At 39.5% G+C, this 26,858-nt stretch overlaps 1 protein-coding gene across 1 annotated transcript in view; it reads right to left on the bottom strand.

Moving 5' to 3' along the window:
* Positions 1-26,858, bottom strand: part of C4H4orf50 (chromosome 4 C4orf50 homolog) — an 84,247-nt gene that overhangs the window by 33,501 nt on the left and 23,888 nt on the right. The window contains 8 exon segments of the mRNA XM_077815864.1: positions 3-248; positions 9,471-9,653; positions 10,316-10,372; positions 11,118-11,279; positions 16,642-16,788; positions 18,553-18,654; positions 20,079-20,882; positions 20,884-22,647. Coding sequence (XP_077671990.1) covers positions 3-248; positions 9,471-9,653; positions 10,316-10,372; positions 11,118-11,279; positions 16,642-16,788; positions 18,553-18,654; positions 20,079-20,882; positions 20,884-22,647 — 3,465 coding nt within the window.

Consider the following 26,858-nt stretch of genomic DNA (forward strand, 5'->3'; position numbering starts at 1 on the left):
ACCTGGTAATTACTGTGATGGTTTTGTCTAAGCTCTCGATGCAAGGCTATGATCCTCTCTAGGCATGTTAATTTTAAAGGAGAAGTAGTACACTTGTTTTGAGTTGTGTGAGCACAGCAGATGTCATCTGACTTCTGTAGAAAGCTTGCAGGAATTGGCCTCGCCTTCTCATTCGCTTCAGCCTGGTAGGTCCCATGATTATTTGGCAATCCATTGACCTGTGAAGTGTCTCCAGCAGGACGCAGTAACTGCAACCAAGAATGCTGTTATTAGGAATTCAGGTTAGAAAAAGTTTCTCATAGGAATGGTTTGTTTTTGGATCAACAGTAGTCACTATATTAAACATGTTGCAGGAACATTTATAAAAACAATTTTGCAGAATCCACATTCACAAAAATCAAGAAGGATAATACGTTAATTTTACTTCGAACATTTTTAAGTACCCTGGAAGCAACCTTTTGTCAATCCAAAGTGGAAATGTCTCTTACCATAGTGGCACCTTAGAGACTAACCAATTTATTTGAGCATAAGCTTTCATGAGCTACAGCTCACTTCATCGGATGCTGTAACTCACGAAAGCTTATGCTCAAATAAATTGGTTAGTCTCTAAGGTGCCACAAGTACTCCTTTTCTTTTTGCGAATACAGACTAACACAGCTGTTACTCTGAAATCTTACCATAGTGTATGCTTGACTCTAGATAGCTCCTAGAAATCTCTCTCACTGCCCCACTTTCAATCCCAAAATAAAAAAGCTAAGTGAAAATATCAATAGCTCTCCTACCAAACAAATGAAAACCTCCAACCTACTTTTGTGCAGAGATCTTGGATCACTTGATGCTATTTCTCATTCTAGGGCCTAATTTTGGCCTAACGATTGATGGGCACCCAATAATTAGGGCCTAATAGTTAATGGGAGTCTTTTCTTTTGATTTTCAATGGGGGTTAACTCAAACTGTTAATGAGTTAGGTCTTGTCTTCACTACTGTGCTACATCAGCGCAACTGCCTCAATGCTTGTCTTCACCAGATGCGCTATATTAATGGGAGAGTGCTCTCCCATCAATGCAATTACTCCACCTCAACAAGAAGCAGAAACTATGTCAATGGGAGAGTGTCTCCTGACGATGTAACATGGTGTAGACATTGCTTTAAGTCGATAGAATTTACGTCGCTCGGGGGGTGGTTTTTCACACCCCTGAGCGACATAAAAGTTACATCAATTTAAGTGGTAGTATAGACAAGCCCTTAGTTGTTATAATTAAATATACGAACAAGACTAGTATGGAGACAGTGAGGTAAGCCAGAGAAGGCTTCAGGAAGTCACAGCAGGTCTGCCTAATACTCACATACATCATTAGAATGCTGACAGGCCATAAGGGATGGAGAGATTACAAAGGGCAGTATTCAAACATTCTAGGGCATGAAGAGATTGGTTCTCAAATTAGTGGATCAGAATTTACTCACAACAGGAAGCACAGTTTGAGGCATCTCTGGTGACAGATGAAAGTCAGCAGTAGCGGTGCAGGTTCTAGAATGCAATGACCCACTCAGATGCAAATCACTGTCTTCCCCAGTAGGCATAAGAGTCTGTGAAGCTACCAGAAAAACACAGCATCAAATCATCAAAAGCTTACCATACATTTAGTTTCCTACACTCTACATAAAAATCCACTTGGCATTTGGTTAAAGTGATGAAATGTCCTTTTTACAAGTATCTGTTTCTCAGTACCAGCTCTGTTTTGTGTCTCAGGATACTGAGGGCTCCAGGAGTCAAAGTACTGAAACTCAGTAGTGAGGTATATAACCATGAGCATTACTGAACAAGAATGCTCTAGATGTTTATCTTTACAATACTAACTAAACTCCCAAAGTATACACTGGGTTACATTTAAAACCTTGGATGAGTTTCTGGGGACAGGCTCTACTTTAATTGTTCTGAAATCCTGGTCAAGAACCTGGGGGGGAGGGGGGGGAGAGCAGGAGATATTCCTAGTGCATTACAGACAGCACTGAGAATTTTGTTCCCAAAATGTGCCTCAACCCTACCACAAGTCATTTCCCTATCTTACTCTCAGGGTACATGTGCTTCCTCCTCAAAGTTACATGTTGAATTTTCAGATAATTTCTTCTATTAATTAATTTTTGCCCCTTTATTTTTTCAATAATTAATTCCACCTTTCCAAACTCCCTTTGGAATGAGTTTAGTCTTCCTCTATAGTTTCTACAGACTATGCCAAATGGGAGGGGTGTAGGAGAAGCATCTGCTGGAATAGTTCAAAGAAATTGCCATTCCACCAGTAAGGTCACACATTGGTAAGACCTAAAAAGCACCCACATTTTTTTAAACCTTCACATGTTTGGAGAAGAAAGAGTTAATGCTTCTGGACAATTTTCACTGCACATTTTGTCTGAAGCTAGGAGGCAACACTTACCAGGAAAATAAAAGACCATCAAGTAGTTTAGGAAAATACTTTAACAATTGATTATGGATGCTACTCTACTAAGAATTTTTTTTTTGCTCTAGACAACTGTTTTCCCGCTTATATATTGAAGCAAAAACTGTTGCAAGACATCTATAGTGTATTATGTGTGAGGTCAGAAAACAATTTCCAAACTACCTAAGATACAAACAATTTTCTTTTAAAATAAAAATGATACTAACCTCGTCTGTGTGCTGTCTTCTCAGGCATTGCAAATTGCGGGGATTGTCTCTGCAAGAACAGACGTTAAAACAATTATTGATCAGAACTGCTTATCTGAATCAAATATGACATCCAAGAGGGCACTGGGTCCAGCGCCTTTTTAATATATATGTTATTTTGTATCCCGCTATTTTCAATCATCTTTTTGAAGGTTAATGATAGCATGCCTCGCCCAATGGATTTGCCCTCTTGTATTTGAAAAAAAAAAGTCTTCTCTATTCCTTCCCCTTCTCCCCCTAGGCTTTCTAATAGAACAAAAGTCATCTTTGTCTGCTCCTGTGGTGACATAACTAGAGGCCTGATCCTGTGACAAATCTTGGACCTTAAAAAGGGAGTCAAAGGGACTCATCCCCTTCCAGGAGTGATCAGCACTTGATAGGAACAGGCTTCAGAGCTGAACCAGAACTAGCCTCCAATATCCAGACCAACTCTCCTCCCTAAATGCTCGGTAAATTCAGATTCTGACCATTTATGCGGAGATTTTTTTTATTATGGGGTTTTAGAAAGTCATTTCAAGCCTATTTTCTTCAAGTTTGATACACATGACAGTAGGAGATAAAGCAGTATTTATACAAATATAGACCAGATTCCATTGTTCCACCCAAGAGGCCTCAGAAAAAGTTGTCCTAATATGATGGAGGAAGCAGTTCTACTGTTCTGTTCATCATTTAGCTCCTGTCCTACAAATCAAAGTGCTCACTCAGTTGGAGAAGTTCTATACCTGGTTCTTCCTTTCTTTAAAGCTTCAGGAAAATGTATAAAAACCAATGTGTCCCATGAAAGTTGAAAAACGCTGGCCTGCATTGTCTCCGGAGCAGCTCCAGAAAGGAAATGTGATTCATTCACAATTCCTCCAGAGCTCCAGGTTTGTAGGAAGGAGACAGAAGAGGGGGGAGTACACTGCATTGGCTCATTGCCTGCTTCAGCACAGAGGTTGGAGAGGTGGAGCCATGGCTATGCCCACTCCTTACCCACTTGAAGTATTGAATCTGCAGCCTCTAATGTCCCCTCTATGCCTGGACTCAAGAAAAGATCCAGGCGGATCCTGCATAGCTACATGTGTATTTGTGTAGATGGGCAGGGGGTGATGGAGGCCATGTTAAACTGTCTTAGTCCCCTGCACTGCCATGCAAGTCAGTCACAGGTTAGCAATCTGAAGCAAAAGTGAGATATAAACAGTCCCCATTCATGCCAGGTGAATCTGGTGTTCTTACCATTTAAACTATTACTATTTATCCTGAAGGCTCAGAGGTTGATTTTCACTGAGATCCAGCCCAGATTAGAACATTATCTCCAACTCTGGTCACATTGTCTCCTTGTCCTCCAAATTCTCCCTCAGAACTTGATCTCAGGAAATTTGGAAAATACACAATAGAGGTGGTGCCCCTGACAGCGTTGTTATGGTCCAGAACAGAATGGAATGGAGTAGGGAGGAATGATACGTAATGATCAGGGCACACTGACATATTCTTTATTGGGAAGGGCTTATTTATTAATTATCCTTATTATTATTATTGTGCAAGGAACGTTACAAGCAGGTAGGAAGAAAAGCTGTTTAGAAGAAAGATCTTCCAATCTAAACAAGCCACACTCAAAGAAAGGACAGACAAATTGGATGCAACAATTGACCACGTTATTAATTATTATTATTATTATTATTAATAATTTGTATTACCATAGAACCGAGGTAACCCGATCATGGACCAGGATCCCATTGTGCTAGGCGCTGTACAAACACAGAACAAAAAGACAGTCCCTGCCCCAAAAAGCTTATAATCTAAGTAACCATTAGTTACATACTTTCTATTTTTTAAAACCTCATCATGTTTTGTTTTTACGATTTTCAGTTGTCTAATTAATTACTGTTATGGATCCATAAGTCCAGTGCTCTTGAATTGCTCTGGAACAGTCCCTGGCAGGACCCATTCAGTGTGTCAATCCCCTTATAGTCACACTCTCTCACTGGGGTAAGCCCCTTGGCTTCACTGCCTCCTGGGTCCAAACTTCGGAGCCTTCCGCACCCCTGCTTTATGCCATGAGCGCCCTTCTGTAAGTCCACCTGAGTCAGGAACCTGAGGGAGACTAACACACCCAAAGGGAGCAATGCACCCCCAACTTGCTTAAACTGGGGTGACACTCAGTCAGTGTTGTAAAAGCAGGAGGGTTTATTAGATGTCTGGAACCCAGCATAGGAAGTCCTTAGTTAACATAGAAAACAGAAAGTGACAGCAAAGAGCATCTGGGTCAGTCCTGAGCCAAGAGTCCTCTCTGACCCCTCTATAGTCCCAGTCCAGAAGCTTCTCCTCCCCTCCAACAGCCCACAATGAACAACCCTAAGGGACCCCTCCTTACTCCTTTGTTCTTGTTCCTGGAAAACAAGGTCACCTGGCCATCCTCCTTAGCCCTTTGTTCTCCAGCTGGTCACTCCAGCTGACTTCCTGCAGAGAGTGGGCCATCCATGGTCGTTAGTTGCCAGGTACCAAATGTCCTGACAAACGGAGTGGCCATTGTCTTTTTCAGGCTCTCCATGGGCATGGGCCAGGGCCCAAACCCCAGACAGCCAGGCGTCAGTCACATTTGGATCTCTGCAAAGAGTAAACAATCTTCTCCTCCCCCGCTCCCAACCTAGTTAATTATGCAGCTCATAGGGGAAACTGAGCCACACACAGTATTCATACAAAATATTATGCAGAATTCCCACTCCATCACAATTACCATTACTATAAGGAGGTCTTCAGGAGTTTTGGAAGAATTCACAGTGAGACCATGTTTAGAAATAAACTAGTTATTTCTCCGCCTGCCTAGCTCTTCCTGTTTATATTAGACACAAATGTACATTAAAAGTGCCCCAAACAACATATGCTCCTCTAACACAACTTACAGAAGTGACGAAAGGTCTCTTGCACAGGCCTTTATTTTTGACCATACTGAAAGACATTCTAGGGATGAACAATAGCTGAAATTAATCTTACAGTTTAGTTGTGGCTTCTAAGCAAGTAAATTAATGATAGCAAACAATACTGCACGTGGTGCATTGTTTTGAAGTGAGGAAAGCCTTCCAGCACAATTTAAACTGAAGCTGCCCATCTTATTGGACTTAGACCATGATCCTAGAGGTGTTCCTTCCCTTAAGCTTATTAGTTCAATTTGTATCCTGGCATTAGTGGAAAGCCTGGTATATAAACAAGGATACTGAAGGTTAACTTAGGAAAATACAACCTCATTAGTCAACTGAATTTGCTGTGTCACTGAAAACTGGTTTAAATATATAATGTTGGGCTGTAAAACTAACCAGTCGAGGAAATTCAGAGTGATGTCTGCTAACCTGTGCTTAACTCACGCTAGATCTTCGGTTGGTGTGAATCAGCAAAACTCCTTTGAAGTCACTGGAGAATGCTGATTTAGACCAGTTGAGGATCTAGCCAGCACTATTAACTCAAAGTCGCATCTTCCAGGTTGTTCGTTTTATATCATATAACCTTAATGTTGTTAACAATTTTTCATATGTAATTTAGTTGAAAGGGTTTTTATTGCAAAGAAAACATTTTTTGTCAAGTAGTCTAAATAAATTCATACTTAATGGAATGGCCACCAGCCAGTTCGGCCCTGATTCAGCACAACACTTAAGCACGTGGTTAACTTTAAGCATTCGAGTAGCCCTATTGATGTGCATAAGCCCCTTGCTGCATTGGGAACTGTACTAACTCAAATGAAGTGGAGAATCAAAACTAGCACTTTAAAAAGAGATCTTAAATAGCTTTTCTTTCTGTTATAATTTTTAAGTCTGATATCTCCTGACACAAAGAGTTCGTGGGCCTCATATAAAGGTTCTTGAAGTCAATGGAAAGATTCCCATAGACTTCGATGGGTTTCCAGGACAGCCCCTATATCATTGCAAAACTTTGAGTTCCAGTTCCCCAATAGGATAAACAAGGTGTGTTCAGGCCTGATGAGTTTCAAGATATCAGACCTTAAAGTTATCTCTGGTTGAGAAATGAGTAAAATCAATTATCTATCAGGAATCTTAGGAGGGGGAACTCTGTCTATGTCGGGGTTTTCTATAGCACCCGTTGAAATGTTGAGGATGATTTATGGGGAAAGAAGGAAATGTTTGTGTTAGATTCCTTTCTGACTGACTGTTTAGTTTCAGTTTGAAAGCTGGTCATAGCTTTGGAATGTTAGAAGTAGTTTTTGCTGAGAATAATAGTAACAAAATGTTGGTGAAATGGTCAAAGATGCAAAATAAATTCAATTTACGATAGGGCTGCATTATTTAATAGTTGATTATGAAAATCAAAAATGTATCACATGGATATAAATGTACGCTCTCTGTCTCCTCAGCCACTGCAATCAGTATTTGTAAATTATGAATTAATTTAGGCTCCAATCCTGCATTGCAATCTACTAAATTGGACCATCTGCACCTGTATAGAGTCCCATTGCTACCGACTGGAAGCCCTTTGGGGCAGACATCCTGTCTTTTATTTGTCTGTTAAGTGGCATGTACATGTATGGTCTATTACAGGATATATATTTTTAATGAGCCTGATCCTGCTGACAGCGAGGCCAATTAAAAAACTCAATCCATTATTTTTATGCTGGTACCTGTGTTTACTGAACAGGTCTGAACACAACTGGGAAAACAACTTTTAGCACTGTATTTTTTAATATACAGTAATTGATTGGCTTTTCCATGGCACTCATCCACAACAACATCTGAGCACCTCACACATATTAATTAATTTGTTTCCCCAACAGCTACTGGGAGCAGTGAAATGTTACCTCCATTTTAGATGAGGAACTGCGGCACAGAGAAAATAAGTGACTTGTCCAAAGTCATACTCAAAGCATAAGGCAGAACCAGGAACAGAGCCTAGACTAATTCCTCTAGTACAACACCACTCACACACACACACACAATAGCTGAACTATAAAAACCTGCTTGGTTTTGGGGAGAAAGGGAAAGTGAAAACTCCAAAAGATTATGGAACCAAATGACAATCTTATATCACTTTCCTAATTGTAGTAGTTGAACTGAACATAGTTTTGAGTCTTATCAAGGCCCCAATGTACAACTAACATACAATTAACTCACTCTTTTAACAAGATAGAGAAGCAAGTATTATTTCTGGCAGCTCTTAAAATGTAATGGATAAGAAGAACAAACAAACCTCTTCAGTGAAACACAGTGGAACATGCAGAAATACATGAAATACAGTGGAACATGCAGAAAAGAAACACCAGCATAACCTTATGGTCATACTTTGCCATAAGTCATTGTGTTGCCTTTGCCTGAATGGTATTACATTCCAAAACCCCATACATCTTCATGTTGTTTATATATGTCTGAGCACAGCAGGAGCTAAGAAAGAGCTTTAAAATCATGAAACAAGTAGTTCTTATTGCATATGTGTGTCACTTCTGCTGTTGAGTTTCTTGGTGCAATTTGTCTGCCAAACAAATGAAGTACAGTACTGAGAAAAAAAACGTTCCTCGGTCAATCTCTTAATGGACATTCCTAGCAGAAAGGCCATTTAATAATAAATGCTTTAAAAATGTAATTAAGCTTTGTTCTAAACAGGCATATCTGCACTAACCTGGCATATATCCACTCTGAACCATCTCTGTTTCTGCAGGTAAATAAACTAGCAGTTCAAAACTGAAAAATGAATAAACTGTTTCTAGGAACCAGTCCTGCAATGCTATCCTCAATATAATTCTGGGAGGCTTTGGAGAAAAAAGAAAAGGAGTACTTGTGGCACCTTAGAGACTAACCAATTTATTTGAGCATAAGCTTTCGTGAGCTACAGCTCACTTCATCGGATGCTCACGAAAGCTTATGCTCAAATAAATTGGTTAGTCTCTAAGGTGCCACAAGTACTCCTTTTCTTTTTGCGAATATAGACTAACACGGCTGTTACTTTGGAGAAAAAATAAGGCACCATATATTGTTCTTCTTTAATTTTTGGTAATATTATCTACAGGGTAAGCACTCCAATTTTACAAAACATCTCTAACCCAAATGTCTTTATTCCTCCAGCCATATAGTAGGCTTCTGTATGAGGCTACCTAGTGTTATGAACCCTTGCACTTACCAAAAGTATTTGAGAGACAAGGTGCGGGAGGTAATATTTGAGAGATAAGGTGAGGGGAGCTACTGGAGGCATACTATGTTCAGGCTGAGGAGAGCGTGGGAAAAGAGGAAGAAGAGCAAAGGAGGACGGGAAGAATGGAGACTAGATGGGTAATTCTCCACTCTATTAACAACAGTTTTCAACATCAGCAGTTATGTACTTTTTTGGGGGGTATCTTCACCTAGCCTAGCACTAGGTATATTCCATCACAAGCTGAACTTACAGTGATGCCCCACTTCTTATCACAAAATAGAAAAGAAATCTCTCTCTCTCTCTCTTTCTATATTTGGAGATGGGTGAAGAAGACATTTCAGGGAATTTGGGCATATTATGTCTATTATGTCTTCGTCTGACTGTCACACGGGTGGCAGACGTACCATGTGACCTCCTCCAGAGACGATGGCCCAGTGTACAGCGGGGGTAAATTGGCAGAGCTCCACTGGAGCTACGCTGATTTACCGCAACTGCGAATCTGGACCCATTTATTTTCTGATAAATGATACTTTGGGCCCCCCACCACTGATTTAATAAAAGTCAGTAAAATTTAAGAATACACATTTCATCATCTGGCTACATACATTTTATACAGAGCGCCGGTATTGACTGATGCAACTGGGAATTTGTATGCATTTACCTCTCGATTGCGAACAGATGTAAAGGTGGTAGTGTACTCTGCTAGCGCCATGTCGTTCACTAAATTCTTTGCCTCTTCACTGAAAATGGAATCCATAATTCCATGCCTGTGAAATTCCCTGACCAGCTGGGTAATCAAGCTGTTTCTTTCATGGCATTTCCGGACAAGGCAAGATAGCTTAGCCTATGTAGCATAACAACAAACAAACAGACATCAGTTCCCTAGTGTGTTTATATTTTTGGTCTAATCTGACTAAGCAGATTTTGATATCATGGTTTAAGACATAGCTCATATTCCTATATTTCTGAGCCATCAAGCTCTGCAGCATCACAACCACAAAAAACACATGCAGATCACTAGTAATGGATAGTTCAGTTCTCTGTGTACTAGTTCCCTCTGGTGGCAAGGTGAACAGCAATAGTAGCAATGATATCAGCTTCCCCTCCTAACCCCGGGCCTGCAGTCCAATTAAAGTCAAATGGCTAACATTCAGGAGGGTCTCACTGGAAGCAGGCATACAACACACTACAGAAAGACTGTGGCTAAGCATACTGTTATTAAGAATAATCAAATTAAACTTCAGAGTAGTAGCGTGTTAGTCTGTATCAGCAAAAAGAACGAGGAGTACTTGTGGCACCTTAGAGGCTAACAAATTTTTTTGAGCATAAGCTTTCCTGGGCATGCATCTGATGAAGTGGGTTTAGCCCACGAAAGCTTATGCCCAAATAAATTTGTTAGTGTCTAAGGTGCCACAAGCATTCCTCGTTCTTTTTGCAAATTAAGCTTGCTTTGGAACCAATGAAAAAGGTCAGAGATGCTGCAACAGTTTCAGCAAAATACACTACCTTGAGTGGAGCTACTGTCAGGTCAGCTTCAGTCTTTCTTTTCTGAAGTTCCTCAGTCTAAAACAATGAAAAACATTTTGTACTCAGTTATTCAAGATTCCCTTTACAATGTTTTGGTAGTTTAAGGAGCTGCTTCATCACTGGCCACCTCAGGTTACTTAATCACAGCAACACCACATTAAAAGCCTTATTCTGGTATCCATCATTATGTATACATCTCCTCCTGTACCCTATGAATCTTTTATACAGCCTCTCCAGAGAGTAGTTTCCCCTTTCCTCATCTATAACGTGTGGTAACAGGAGGAATTTTCTCCATGAGCATTTGATGACAGATTTCAAATGTGTGCATAGATCATGTGTGCATGGATCTTGGCACAACTTTGGATAGACTTTGCTATGTTTTGTAGTCTTGTACAGCATCTATATATTACAGTGATGGGAATTTTAGAAATCCAGATATTGGAGAGAGGAGAGCAAGATTCCCCAGAGAAGAAATTTGGATGCCATTTTGTCTGCAGTTAGACTACAGGAATTATAATGGAGCTTGGCAGCAGCCTTAACCATGGAAAAACTATCATCTTTCCATGTTAGGCACTCAGACATTTTACCACCATCTTTTCACTCCCTAGCCATGATCAGCTTTATGTGGCTGCACTATACACACCATTTTATTGCCCTTATAACCATTCCTTAGAAAGAAGAATATTTTGGTCCTTTCATGTCAGAAGAATAAAGTGGAATCAGCAAGCTAAGCCCATGTTAGTCCACTCAGTTAAGCACGTAAAAGCCAGCTTTATTATACCTTTTCACACAGCTGAGCCTGAAGGCATTCCACTTGGTTTTGCAAGTCTTGAAACTGACTTTGTAATACAGTCTGGTCCCTTAGTTGGGATTTCAAGGTCAGCACTTGCTGTTCTAATCCCTTATTGGCTATCCTATCCTCTTTCAGTTCTTGGACTTCCTTCTGTGTGTATTCAAGGAAACAAATATATATATATATATATATTTTAAGCTTGATGTATAAACTCATACAACTATTCTTAGTAGAGAATGCAAAAAGAATACCCAAAATCTGTCAATCAAAATGTGCACTTACCTCATATGTCAAAATTATTTTTTTAACCTTTAAAGCCAGTGTAGGTGTATAACTTAAAGTATCATAAATATATTAGCGTCTGTCAAACAAGAATGCTAAAGCACCTTTGGAACAATGAGTTCACAACACCCTTGTGAGATGGCTATAATAAGAATACCTATTTCACATATGGGAAAACTGAGGCACAGACAGGTTAAACGACTTATCCAAGGTCACAAAACAAGTAAGTGTCAAACAAGAACAGTCCAGGAGTGCCCCACCCACTGCTACTACCTCTGTATAACACATCCCTTCTTTCCCACACACATTCATTTCAAACAGCAGTATTCTCTCTCACATATCTATTTTATTCTCTGAAAACCATTAAAATTAACTGAGCATCTAACATGTTATTTAATTTTAAAAGGTAATATAAGAGGTTATGGAATGTGGAGGAAGACAAACTTTTGAATGTAACTCCTGCTCTTTTGATTTGTTCTGTTTCATACATTTAAACTGAAAGGATTTGTGAGGACTTTAAATTCACAGTCTGAACCAATATATCAACTCCAAGATCTATCACCAAGAAATTATGTAGAATATACAGACTCAGAATGGGGGTGCATAAGAAAAATATATATGGTCTTACGACCTTATATACACAAAAGTCTGGAATTATTAATTAGATTCATGTAGTACTGTTCAATTTTCCCACACTGTGTTGTAAAGTAAATGTTTACATTGATTAAACTTTAAAACCTTAATTTAAAAACTCGAGTTAAATCCATCAAAACACCATTTTAAAATTACAGTATTTTTGTGACTACACATGCAGGAATGTAGTTTAATTTCAGCAGCTATTTATAACTATATTATTGGTAGAAGAACTGTTATTCATCTATGGTCTGTAGCAGATATATATATACACATATACATATATATGGTGTTTTTCTTAATTCTGTGACCAACATCCTGAATTTTACATCACTGGGCACTTTACCATATCAGACCATAGTACAGAGAAGGCTCTGTTTCATAGGAAACAATAGTAAACTGGAGTGATCGTCATGCTACCCTGATAAAACACCTCCAACATAGATAAAATTTGAGGTTTGTCATGAAACTCACCCCTTCTCACTGGAATTTTAATGAGTGACCATGTGTTCTCTCTCTAATTTTTAGCTCCCTCTTGTGTTTCAAAAACAGAACACAAGTGTCTATTAGACTTATGCAGCCAGGCTGATTAGGGTCGAGACATCAGGATCTGATGGTATCTACGGGTAACAACAGCCAAAGGTACGGAGATAAGACGTGGTTTTTCTATGTTACTGAAATCCTCCACCTTTTTATTCCTTAAGTAAATGCCTGCCAGTGATTGCGGAGGATGTAATTGCTGATTGAACTGAGGAGGTTTAATTCAGTGTCATAAAATATGATTCTCTTTGCATTATGTTTAAAGACACTGACTCTTTCTGTGCATTTGCTGACCAACTCTGAAACCAGAAGAACTTCCAGAGCAAATATAGTACTGTTCATAGATTTTTAAGGACAGAAAGGACAATTTATGATCTGAATAACCTCCTGAATAACAAAAGCCATTGAAATCACCTGTTTTGGGGTCAGATTTTCATAAACGCTCAACTCCCATTTAAACCCCCAAATAAGGCCAGATTTTCAAAACTCCCAAATGAGGACCAGATTTTCAAAAGGGCTCAGCAGCCAGCATCTCCCACTGTGAAACTTATGGCCAGATTTTCAAAATACTCAACATGCTGAAGTTTTAAAAAAGATACTGGGCACATAATTAGTTCTCTAAATGAGAGCTCTTCTGAAATAAGTGGCCCTGATTATGAATGCTGAGCAATTCTGAAAAACTGTCTCAAGATTGGAGAGGGAGCATGTCTAGTGGTTAGAGCACAGGACTTGGAGTCAGAAGTTTTACGTGGGCTCTGCCACTGATGTGCTATAGGACCTTGAACTTATCCTCTCAGTACCTCATTTCCTCCCCTATAAAATGATTACCTCCTGTACAGCAGCTCAGAGCCCCATATCAACCTACTGCATGGTGGTGCAGAAAGTCTTGCATCTGCACTCAGCACCCCGGTTAATACCATGACATGTGCAGACTCTGAGGTAAGTGATAGACTTCAGCCAGTACTTCCCATAAGCAACAAATACTCGCTTAAGAGCAAGCTGACAAGCAATCCTAGCTCTATGTGTGGGATATCTTATCTTTCTCATCTAGACCACTAACCACCCTTGCATCCTCTCTCAAGCTCTGCAGAGATGATACAGTCTGTGATAAGGTCTGTGAGGTAGGGTAGCTTAGCACTGAAATTAAGCTATCGTGATTTACAAATTGACTATGTTAATATCTTCCTGGGGTGAAGTGCAATATTTTGTTTATGATGGCAACCAGACATGTCAAACCCACAAAAAAGAAAACAACTCAGAAATTGGGCTTGTTTTTGGGTTAATTGGCTTGTGAGTTGCTTGTTGACTAGTTTTTGGCTTGTGGCTTTTTTTTTTTTTTTTCTCAGCTCCTGGAAAGCAGGGGCAAGGGGAGGCAAGCAGAGCAAAGGAGGGAGAGAGTCAGGGGTGCACAGCGGGCCCACCACAGTCCTAGACTGCATGCTGGGGGGATCTAGTTACATAGTGTTGGGGTTCTTAGGGATTGGCTTGTTTTGGCCTTGGTTTGAAATGGGATTAGCTTGATTTTTGGCTTATTGTGAAAGCCGGGGTGCTTATTTGCCACGTGAAAGTTGGCAACTGTGGTGGCAACTTACTATAAATACAGCTGCAATCCTCAGCCCAACCAGTTACAATCAGGAGGGGAAACATGCCCAGAAAAGCAGCTCATGTTAATCACCGTGCCAAAACTCTTAAATTTGTTTGTTTGTTTTAATTAAGAGAATGACTTTCTACCAAGCAAAATTCAGATAATTTCCTTCACATTGAACAAAAAGCCACTATTATTTAGAGCTTCATGGCTGTAAAAAGGTTTCTTGTAAAACGGAAAATTCATACGGAAGCAAATTGAGAATAGAACATTTATTAAAATAAATTCACTCCGTATCTCAGCAATAGAGCCTTGGCTATTGTTAGGATAGTTTGTGTATAATAAGCGCTTTTCTCCCTTTCAGTTCAGCTTCCCCTATTGTTTAATCCTGACAGTGAAGTCAATATCCTGTGTTTAAGGCATCACAAACTCTTGCCATGGAAATAATTGCAGTGTCACATACTCATGAGGGGGCAAACTCTGCCTTCAGATGTATGTCTGTAGCCCCTTTGATCTCAGTGGGAGCTGAGTGTGTACATCCAAGAACAGAATTTGATCCCACGACCTGTTTGAATTGGACAAAGAGAGTGACTCTGAAAGGGGAAGGGGAAGCTATTGCATAAGTGAACATCAGTAATTAGCAAACACTAAAAAAATTTATGAAAGCAGGACAAGATCAGCAATGAAGATATTTATGGTTTGGTTTCAGCAACTTCTCAGGCATTAACATATTATTAGGAGGGAAGACCAACAAATTACATAGAGTGTTTACTAAGGAATGCTGCTACAGGGCTGGCAATCACATGATCGACAAAAGTGTCAGTGGCAAGATAATATTGCCAATGACGGACAAAGACTGAACATCCAGATAGGCTGTCTTAAGGACCTAGCTAGAGATGGATCTGGGTAGCACTCAATCTGCAAGGAGGTTATGTCTCTTTGGGATTTGCCTTGATGGTGATATTTATTTGAAGGAGTTCTTCAGTACAAATGTTTATTTAAAACTTTGTCCATCGCGCTTGTTGCAATGCTGTCTGAACACCTCATGAACATTCAATTAACTTACCTTCATGACACTCCTGTGAAGTATGCCAATATTACTTGAAGGGCTGGTTTAAAATTTTCCATCCAAACTGGTTTTGGATAGAAAATTGGATTTTCATCTAAATGAAAGTTTTCAAGAAACAACTCTGCTTTTTTCAAAGTTTTTGATCTTTCATCAAAAAAACAACCCCCTAAAAAACCAAATAGGTTTTGGTTTAAGGACAAAACCCAAAATATTTAGATTCAGATATGCCACGTGCCTCATGGGAGATGAAGTTCAGTTACCTCGTGTCCCTGTTCTCTTCTATGGGCTGGGCTCCCCTAGACTACATCTCCCACAAGTCCAGTGAGACAAAGAGGAGAGATTGTGGTGTATCATGGGAGATGTAGACCTACCAGGGAGATGGCTTATAGAGGAAAGTGGGAGCATGACCAGCTCTAATTACTATCACATCTCACCATTGAGGAATTGAGGCACAGCGAGATTAAGTGACTTGCCCAAGGTAAACAGGAACCTGTGGCAGAGCCAGGAAATAGAATCCACATATTCTGAGTTCCAGTTTAGTTCCTCAACCTCTTATCAAGTCCATGTATAAATCTGTTTTTATATTTATTTTGCTTGAATTTTCATTTACTTTTATTATATAATTTCTGCTGTTTACTTTTTTAACTATATAATTAAACATACTGGTCAATGGAGTTACTCAGGATTTATGCTGGTTGAACTGAGAGCAGAATTTGGTCCAGCTGTTCCTATCATTCCTTTTAGGATTGTGTCTCAGCTCCCCTGAACTGGTATTTATTAACCCCAAAGTTGAATATATAGATGTAAAGGATTCCATAAAGCCTAGCTGGCATCATGGCAAAACTCCCATTGACTTCAGCGGGGCCAGGATTTCACCTAATGTGTCCAAATAACGAAACTGATCCTGAGAGATGCAGAGCATCCATATCTCAGTGGGATTTGTGGGTACTCAGCACTTCCAAGATCAAGCCAAAAAACGATAGTAATATGCCAACAGCAGCAGCACTGAAATACCCCTATGGAATGAGAAGACATCAGCCAGGCAAATAACCCTGGTACATCACAGTGCATAATGGTGAGGAAAGGGGAAACTTTAGCCAAGGATAGCACGGTGCTCCCTGTTATAAAAAATTATGTGAATTCTTTAGTATTCCTGCAGAGCGAAAGGACTTTGCTTTTAAAGTTGTCATCTACAATATGCACAGTAAACTGCTCAATAGTCAGTTTATCTATTTTAGAAAGGTTGAATCATCCCTGCCTGGATTTGAACCTCTGCTTTCTGTAAATCTAGGTGTTTCAGGCTTGTTTCAAAATCTGTTATTCTGAACACTAACCCATTTTCTGCATCCAAATCGTCTTCTCCCAAGGAGTACTTTTTCCCTCCATTCTACTTACACACATACCATTAACTGGCAGCACTGCTTTCTAAGCCTTTCCCCGCCATCTGCTTGTTTAAGTTGGTGTAATTCAGAGAGTGCCTGTGTCAATTGAGTTCTGACCTCTTCATATCTTGCTTCTACAAAGCCAAGTTCTCGGTACCACTTCTGAGCCTACCAGAGAAAAGGAATGAAAAAATAAAATTACAGATAGGAGTTAATATCACTTCCCAATATGTACTTACAACCTACGGGCTGGATTCTGATCTTGCAGACACCAGCTTTACACTGGGTGTAACTCTACTGAATTAAATGGAATTAGACCATGTAAAGCTGGCCCCACGACCAAAACACGACCAAAACAGAACCAGGCCCTTGGAATAAATCCTAAAAGAAAATTATCCATGTGAAATACATGCACTTGAAAACTCTGAGTGAAGCTCAATAAATGATATATGATATTTCAAAGTATCTTAAGTGAAAATCAGACTAAAAATAGGATTTTATTAGCAGGAAAAAATAATAAAATGTTGCATTTAAAACACTGGGAATGGGGAACACAAATGGAAAAAATCATCTGTCTGTTTTTGCATTATTTCCATGATGCATTATCATAGATTCCACTATTAATTGTAATTTTGAAAATGTAATTGCACGACAGCATGCAATTAAACATCTGACTATTCTGCTACGCCCTTACATGTAAGACCTCAAGTCTTCTTCCTTCTGACTGTTTGAAAACAAAGGCTACACCTTCTTCTAATTTAACAAAAGAAGTTTTTTGTACTTTTAACATTTTCTTTTATTTATAAAAGGACCAAAGTTGGTCAGATAAAGAGCCAATTACTGGGACAGTCCCTTCACATGCAATCTAAAAGTTATTGGTCATCATCTGAACAGACAAATGCATGAACAGCATCACTCATTCAAAGACATAAAAAAAAAACCCACTTCTTCTATTCCTGAGAGAAATTAATTTATCTTTAAAACAATTTTTTTTAAATAAATCTTTCATCAAACTATCCATACATAAATTTGCCACTGTGCAATCTTATTACTGTTACCCTTTTCCTTGCTCACCATGTCTACTTGTTACTATGAGTTATTGTACCATGTCTACAATTATTTTTGCCAACACCTGTTTTGCAGCATCTAGGAAATGTGAACTTGCCATCAAGCTTTGGAGGAATATATTCCCATTTAGATAATGGACAATGTGGTTTGTTTTTGCAACAGAAAAAGATGAGGAACACTGAAATTGGTCTGTTATGAAAGGCACAACTCAAGAAGAAGTTTCCTTTGCTTGGGGTTAGGTGGGTGATCTTTGGCATTGTGATTCAATTAGATGGCTGCACACAACAAAATGTGGACTTCCAAAGGCAAGGGTACTCATTCAGTGAAGATATTCCGTAATACGGAACTTCATGGTTACTGTGTGGCCTGTGAGTGGACACTGCAATTTGTTTCTCTTTATCCCTCGGTAAAGGAAATGGCTTTATGTGTGCCTCAGGTTTTTCATGCTTCTGAGTCTTGAAAAAACCCTTCTCATTTGAAAACTGGAAACTTTGCATTTAGCACTGTCTAAATCATCAGAGTTTCTAAGTTACCACAACCATTCATATTTATCTTTCCTAATGGGGGGAAAGCCGTTCTGCCCAGAATCTAGATGACAGATTCTTTGTGCAACGGTCTCCTTATTAAGCACTTTCTGTTGTGACTCTGATAAGGCAATGCAACTGTAATTCAAATTCTGACCAGTAATGAATGACTGTGCAAGTCATCACTTAACTGTGGGCATCAAAGAGACACAGGTTGGTTCTCTAGATCAGAGACTTTTTCCTTTTGTAATTCTTTGGAACACTGGTGGAAACAAGAAAAGTACGAGAAGAAAACAAGAAACGGATTTGCTTCACATAAATATATCAAATGGGAGATTACCTCTTTTTTGGCCTTTTCTAATTCCCCTTGTTGTACTTTTAGTTCTTCCTTTGACCTTTCCAGTTGTTCTTGCATTGCACTGTAGCTTTCAGATGTGCTGCCCTGGATAAAGGGCAGAAAAAGAAACAATTCCCGTCACACATTTAAAGTAACACACAACTTCTTAAAGGTGTGTGTGAATTATTTTCAGCTCTTGAAAGGAGGGCTTTAATTTAGGAAGTGTAAGAGTAAACTAGGTATGGTATTTCCATCTCTGTGTACTGTGGGTCAGATCAACAGCACAAAGGAGACATAAAATTGCCTTAAGGAATCAGCAGAGGATTCTCCTAGTATAGGGGAATCTTCAACTAGCGTACATCAGCTGCTCTTGGCTCCTTGATACAATGGAAGCCAGGAGCCAAGCTGAGGTGGGCAGGGGTTGTATCGAGGACAGGAATCTACTTGCTTCACTATTGCCCTCTTCTCCCCTGGTACGCTAAGCACTGCTCTGTTGCAAGTAGGGATTTAGCCCTGTATCTTTCCCAGTATCTCAGGGCAAACTCAACATTTTTTGGATTCCCTATTTAGAGAGATACAGACACTTCTTGCAAAAATATCTGAGAACATTTTGGACCTGATTCACCAGTACATTTATTCCTGTTTTATGGGGTAAACCTGGGCCAATGTGGAGGAATAATTCTGCTGGTTTATAGTTTCAAGGGAGGGGTTTTTCTTTCTTATTTTTTCATTTAAATTACTAAGAATATTTGCAGAAAATAAGATCTTGGAGATAAATCTGCTCCTGCTGATCATCCTCAGCGGCAGTCAAATTCTGTGTTTATGACATTACAATACTCTCCTCAGAAATTAATTGTGATGTTGGTGAGGTTTATGAATTTAGGGGGAGAAAAAGCAGGAGCAGAAGAACCATTAAGAAACAAAGATCCTGTGTTCAGGCATATCCCTAGCAATCAAAACAATGAAGAGCAACAGACAATTTTTTTTCTAAATGTGAACATTTTCCACAGTTTCCCATAAGACATCACTGCTAGGGGGCCCTAACGATTTCATTTCTATGGAATATGTACATGGACAGTAGAACTAGGAGGGAACTGGATTTCCATTGAAAAATGGAACAAAGCCAAAAAATTTCAAAATTTCCTGTGAAACAAAATTCTGAAAACAAATTTCAGCTTGATCTAAATACTTAGTTGTGATAGAACTGAAATGTCTCATTATGAATTTCAAGTTTTAAAAGGTCAAAATCATTGTTTTCTATATAATATTTTTAGTTTGAAAAAGTCATTTAAAAAAATAAAAAATCAAAATATTCTGTTCTGACAATGTCAAAACAGGACATTTTGACATTGAAATGCTTCATTTGGTCAAAAATTGATGTTTTTAAAAAATCATTTGTTTCAGCTAAAATTGTCCAACCAACTCTAGTGTAAATAAAGTGGCTTTCTACACTAGCCATTCTGACATTTGTGAAAAGAATGTATTTTTATCATAAAAATTGAAAACTGCTCCATTTGGGTTCATTTTACCTTTGAGGACTCTTGTAGCAGTTCCATATTCTCCAGCACTTTAACACAACATTGAGAAAAACTGTTGCTTGATATTTTATCTTCTGTTTCAAAGGTTAACTTTGCCACCTCTGTTCTCTCAGAAGTCTTTTGGAGCACCCTGGAGATTGCAATGTTTTGATCACCCAAAAATGCACTTATCCCAGCATTACTAAAATGGCATTTAGAAGTCTCAGTGTTTTTAGAACATCCCACTTGACAATATCCTTTAATGCTACCAATTTCCTCTTCTGAACAGGTGTCTTTATCTTTCCTAGTGAGATAGTTTGAGGGTTCTATAACTTGAATTCCTTTTTCTTTAGTATGTGTTTTACCAGAAGCCACCTCTGTTTCCTTTTCTTGCATTGTATGTGATACACTCTTATTTTCTTGCTTCAATCTTAGCAACTTTCCCTCTATTCCTGAAATTTTATCTTTTATCGGGTCTTCATAGCTGATTCCAAGAGCAGACATTATTTCCTTCAATTCATTGTTTTCTTGAAGAATGTTCTCAATTACTTTCTGAGATTCTAGAAGCTGTTCAGAACTTTTCCTACGGACTCCATTCATATCATTTTTCAGTATACGTTTTTCCTCTTGTAGATCAGAAATTGTTTGGTAGCATTTGGTTTTGCACTCATTCAATTCAGAAATCATTGTCATGTGTTTGTCTTGTTCACATTTTAGCTCACTCAAACTTCCCAACAAAGTTTCTTTGTCTCCTTCTAGTTGAGATATTATCTGTAAATTTCTCTCTCTCTCTTCTTCCAGTTCATGAGTTTTTTTTAATGTATTTTTCTTTGTCTTGTAATAGTTTAGCTATTTCTCTGAAAAAGCTATTTCTCTCCTCTTTGAGACCAGAAAGCAGCTGGAAATATTTAATCTTCTTTTCATCAAGAGCTACAATTTTCTTGAGAAATTTATTTGATTCCATCACTGGTATTTCCTTTTCAGAATTTCTATCTTCCTTTTTAACCAGGTGAGACACATTCTTGGAAAGGATTTCAGTCTCACCCAAGAGAACACAAATCGCTCCTGGACACCTAAAATTCTTCTCTTTTGAAACACTGTTATAACATTTACCATATATTTCCTCCTTGGCTAATAACTTTTGGGAAGAGTCAACATCAGTTTCATGTGCTGCTAATATGTGTTGAGAATATGCATCTATCTCCTCTTCTAGTGCACATATCTTCTGATAATATCTATCATTCTCTTCCTGTAACATGAGGAGTTTCTGTGAGTAACTCCCATTCTCTTTCATCAGTGCAGATATTCTTTGAGAATATATATCCATGAGCTTCTCTAACTTATCTGTTTTCAGGGTATAGCCATTGTTTTCTTCTGCTGCTGATAGATAATGAACATGTTCAAAATATTCTTCCTCTTGTGCTAACCCTTCATTTAAGTATATATTTCTCTCTTGTGCAGGAGACAATATATTCAGTGGATACATATATTTATCTTCCTTCAGTGCAGACAGTTTTTGAGAGCATTTACTATATTCCTCTATCTGATCAGTCATTTGTTTGCATGATGACTTATCCTCATCTTCTCGTTCAGACAGTTTCAAACATTGCTCTCTCTTTTCTTTCAGTCCAACACTTTTTTGTCGACACACTTTTATTTGGTCAGTTAGATTCTCGGGTTGTTTACCCTTCTCTTCTGTCACAAAAATGTTCTTTTCTAGGCATCTTCTGTTCACTTCATCAAAGGTAGAGATTGCTAAATGTTTTCCATGTTCATCCTTAAATTCAGAGTTTTCTTGAGGATATCCCTCTAATTCCTTGTGTAGGACAGACATGTTTTGGTCACCTGGAATGCTTGCTGCATGAAATTTTGGTTCTGCTTCTTGCTCCCCAGTTTCATCATGTGCAATTTTAATTAAAACTTTGGTGGCTTTTTCAGAAATGCAAGTTATTGTTCTGATTTGTGCTTTCTCATCCCTTTTTTCTTCTCGCTGAGATTTCTCTGGACCATTTCTACTTTGATTTTTTTCATCATTTATTTCTTTATTCGGGTTTTTCTTTTCATCTGTGCTTTTCTGTATAGCTTTTTTATTTTGCAAACATTTTTCCATATAATGTTTTTCAACCTGGAGTTTGAAAATTTCAGTCTCAGTGTTAGCAACCTTTTCCTTTAGAGCTTCAGAATCTTTACCAGAAGAAACTCCTTTCACAACATGCAAGACACCATTAGAAAGACAAAAGTTATTGTGATATGTCTGGTTGTAATTCAAATTCAGCATTTTGTTCACTGGGAAAACAGATGCTGATCTGACACCTAGGACCCTGGGGATTTCAGGTTCTAGCAAGACAAACTGAGGATCAATCAAAGTGGCAACCTTGAAGACAGGCAAAGGATTAGCTGGTTGATTTATAGCTTGCTCCTTTAAGAGAAAGAAATATCCTTTTTCTTTGGTCCCCTTACTTCTCCCATCATTGCTTAGCCTCTCAGAGCAAAATAAGATTAGCTGTCTGTTTTTAAGCTGGCTTGGAGTACATCCAAACAACGGAGAAGCACCATCTGATCTTTGTGTGCCAAGTATGACCTGGTAATAAAGAAAAGAGAATGTCTCAAATTGAAAAACATAAGCTATAAGGAAAGTTGCCATGTTGCTATTTCATATATACTTGCCTTTTGACTTGACCATCTTGAAACATTTTATTATATATATATTGTTAGCCAATATCATATAATCTATGAATGTCTTATACTCATGCTCATCTTCCTTGTGGAAATCTACTAGTAGTTAAAGTGTGGAAACCTCTGTTCTTTGTATGTGTTATGACAAAGCTCTGTCCTTGCCTCCGTGGGTCCCGCGTTTCCTGGCGGATTTCACTAGCCTCAGAGGCTCACTGTGACCCTCTATGTAACCCTTCTCTCTCTAGAGACAAGGGTCACAGTCTATTGAGCCATATTCATCATAAGCTAGCAAGGGAGGTGAGGAGAAGCTATCCTTCCTGCACAGTCTCTGTTGTCTCCCAGTCTCAGTGATTAATCAGGAGGCAAAGGGGTGGCGGGGGGGGGGAGCCCAGGCCCACCCTCTACTCCGGGCTCCAGCCCAGGGACCCGAATAGTATCAGCTATGGTAGAAACATGACATGTACAATTCCCTGGGCTACTTCCCCCACAGCAGCCCTCACTTCCTCAAGCTCCACTTCACCCTTACCTCATGGCCTCCTTCCTTGTGCCTGATATGGTGTGTACTACTCAGCCTCTCCAACAGCGCAACTTCTTCCCACAGCTCCTGACATCCGCGCCCACCTGACTAACTGGGATGCTTTTAACTAGTTTCAGCCAGCCCCTGATTGCTTCAGGTGTCCCAATCAACCTAGCTTTCTCTCTGCCTTCTGGAAAGTTCTTAATTGGCCCCAGGTGTCTTAACTGACCTGGAGAAGCTGCCATTTCACTTATCCTGGTACCAGGGATTTGTTTACCCTGGAGCTAATATATCTATCTCCCACTCCTTTCTATAGCCATCAGGCCTTGCCCCGTCACATATCCCCCCCCCCCCCCCACCCCCACTCAACACCATAGAGTTGGGCAACTTGGGACGCCAGGCAGTATGCTCGACAGACCATCAGCGTTGCCATGGTGGCATCCAGCCCTGTGCAGTATGCGGAACTGGTAAAGAATGAAAGTTGACATCCTCGTGAAGCTGCTGGGTGGCCAATGTGATATAAGTTTGTTGTCACTAGTGAACACGGGTGAAATCCTGACTCCACTGAAGTCAATAGCAAAACTTCCATTGCCTTCAAAGAGGCCAGAATTTCAGCACAAGCATCTGGATCACATATGTTACCACAACTGGCAAAAATTGATATCCTTGTCTGCAGGCTCAGTAAAGACAAGGAGTTGAACCTCTAAGGGATTCCCACCAAGTATGGAGATGTCTGTTCATGTTCTATGGAGAGTGGACTTCGGAAAGCCTTTTTCTTCTGCCTCCAGAGCTATCAATGTGACACTTTTCATCAGCACAAAACTCACAAACACAAACCCCACATGAAACCTGCACTAAAAAGGTACTGCATAGTCACTGACCCATCAAGGCAAGAATCTTCTAACAATAGTGGAAATAATACTAATTACATTTGTAAATTGTTTTTCTTTAAAGAAGTCCTTGAATAAAACCCATGGGGATAGTATTATAGGGAAGGCCAACCCTTCCCATTATAAGACCCTGTTTTCAGTTGCTTCATTGCAAAACTTTGTTTAGACTGAAATTTTCTACGCTGGGTATCTGCCTCAGGCTGAATTATTCTTGAAAGTTCAACCAAAACAGTTCCACCATTTTTGAGAATTTGGCAAGGGAAAAATACATTGCTTTTCCACTAAAAACCTTTTCTTTGAGAAGCTCTAGTGTCCCCATGCTTTGGAGCAGGGACTTGAAAGTGCACGAATGGCTGCTCTTTGTGTCAGGGATGTATCTTTTGCTTTCCCCGTGAAAAACTACCCACATTTGGCTAAGTTATAAGTCTTTAAAAAATTTCAGTTTGCCCATGCTCAGGACAACCTCAAAAGTCAGGAGGCAGAGTTTAAGGCCAGAAGGGACCACTGGATCACCAAGTCTGACCTCCTGTGTATCATAGGTTTCAGAGTAACAGCCATGTTAGTCTGTATTCGGAAAAAGAAAAGGAGGACTTGTGGCACCTTGGAGACTAACCAATTTATTTGAGCATAAGCTTTCGTGAGCTACAGCTCACTTCACCGATGAAGTGAGCTGTAGCTCACGAAAGCTTATGCTCAAATAAATTGGTTAGTCTCTAAGGTGCCACAAGTACTCCTTTTCTTTCTGTGTATCATAGGCCCCCAACATCACCCAGCACCCACACAATAAATCCAGCAACTGAAATTTGACCAACGTATTTCAGACCACAGGAGAAACCTTTTCTGCAACTGTTTCAGTTTTAATTCATCTTTCTTGAACACAGGTGACCAGACTAGTACACAGCATCCCAAATGAGGTCTTCCTAGATTGTCCATGCAACCTTAATTCAGTCCCCTTGTGTGTATGCATTATGATACAGTCTTTAATTACATGATCACATATTATTTTTTCCACAGGATCCCTGCCTCATTCAGGGTACAGGCTAGACCTGGTCTGGGAATGAATCAGGGCTGATTAATTGTAGGAATTCCACCTCATTTGTTACAGAAGAAGGAAGCTGTGCAATGAATGAGGTGGGAAATTGTAGGAAGAGGTAGGATGATCCCAGGATTAAGGCAGTTGAATGCTTTCCTAGAGACTTAGATTCTATTCCTCTGCCAAAGAGTTTGTACATGATGCTAATCAAGTCACTTAAACCACATTTTTCACAGGTGATCACTGATTGGTCCTCTTTTTCTGAGCACCCAAATGAGACCCTGGTGTAAGTGACCAGGGTATAGGCGATCTGGCCTAGCAACCATATCTGGGCTGGAGTTCACACATCAGGGATGGTAGCAAGAGTTGGGGTCAAAGTCTGGCCGGCTGGAGACTGTAAATCAGAGGTAGTACCAGGCTATAGTCAGGATACAAGAGTCAAGGTCAGAGTCAGGCTGGGATCAGAGGCCAGCAATCAAGATATGAGGTGATGTCTGGGGTCCCAGGAGGCCCGAAGTCTGTGCTGTTGCCGAAACAACTTGCTGGGACACCCTCCTTGCTTAAACAGGGTGGCTGGCCAATCAGAGGGCCACAGCTGGCTGCCTTGGGCGGTACTTCCAGTAGCTTCTATTCTCCATAGTGCTCCCTGGGTGTGGCTCTGCATGGTCTCCCGGTGGCAGTGTGCGAACATCCGTCTACCAGGCTCTGCAGACCCGCATTAGAGTTCCTGCATCCTCACACCTCTAGGGCCTGAAGTGCTGAATTCCCAGCTGCAAGTGAAGTCAATGGGGACTGTGCTTTGAACATATAAAGTGCTAGACAATGCTAGGTACTCTGCAAAATCAGACTCTAGGAGTCTTAAATTGGGTACCCAAAATTAGTGGCTACTTTTCTCCTTAATCTTTACTGTGCTTCAGTTCCCCATCTGTAAAATGGGGATAATACTAAGGGTATTGTGATGCTTAACACATTTATGTTTGTGAAGTACTCAGATACAATTATGATAAGTATCATAGAAAAGTCCGTGAGGAAATTAATAATTCTGTTTTCAGTGCAGGGTTTGAATAGTGTGCAGTAATACGGCAGGGGACCAAACACTGAACAATGAGGAGAAATCAAAATATTGAATAAATACTCATTCAGTAAGCACTCTCATCCTGTGCATTAAATGAGGCAGGGTTTGCGTGGAAAATACATGTGATCATGTAATTAAAGACCGTATCATAACACATACACACAAGGCATTTCTTAACATTTGAGACCTTAGTGTCCTTTTAATGGAGTTTTTTGTATGTAATATATATATATACACGTACAGTAAGGGCCCCTTTAAAGTGTAATTAGTGCAAAGGAAAATGACTGTTTGCTGACTATGTGTTGTCTACCCGACAGTAAATAGTTGTTTACCAGGAGCCAGTTTCATATCTTTAGGGTTGTTCTCACTATACACGTTGTTATAAAAACAAGAAACTGTGGTATTAAAATACAAATACATATATTTTCATATATATCCCTCTGGTGTCCTAGGTAACATTTGTACTATGCCTGTAGGAACTGACTGCATGAGTGAACTCACTAGCACTGGTATAACTCTGTTGACTAGAAACACTGCAATGATGATCACTCTCCAATCACTGGACAGAACAGACAGCCTTACTGCACTATAAGAGCAATAT

This window comes from Eretmochelys imbricata, chromosome 4, assembly GCF_965152235.1.
Source record: "Eretmochelys imbricata isolate rEreImb1 chromosome 4, rEreImb1.hap1, whole genome shotgun sequence".
In the NCBI taxonomy this organism is placed as follows: domain Eukaryota; kingdom Metazoa; phylum Chordata; order Testudines; family Cheloniidae; genus Eretmochelys; species Eretmochelys imbricata.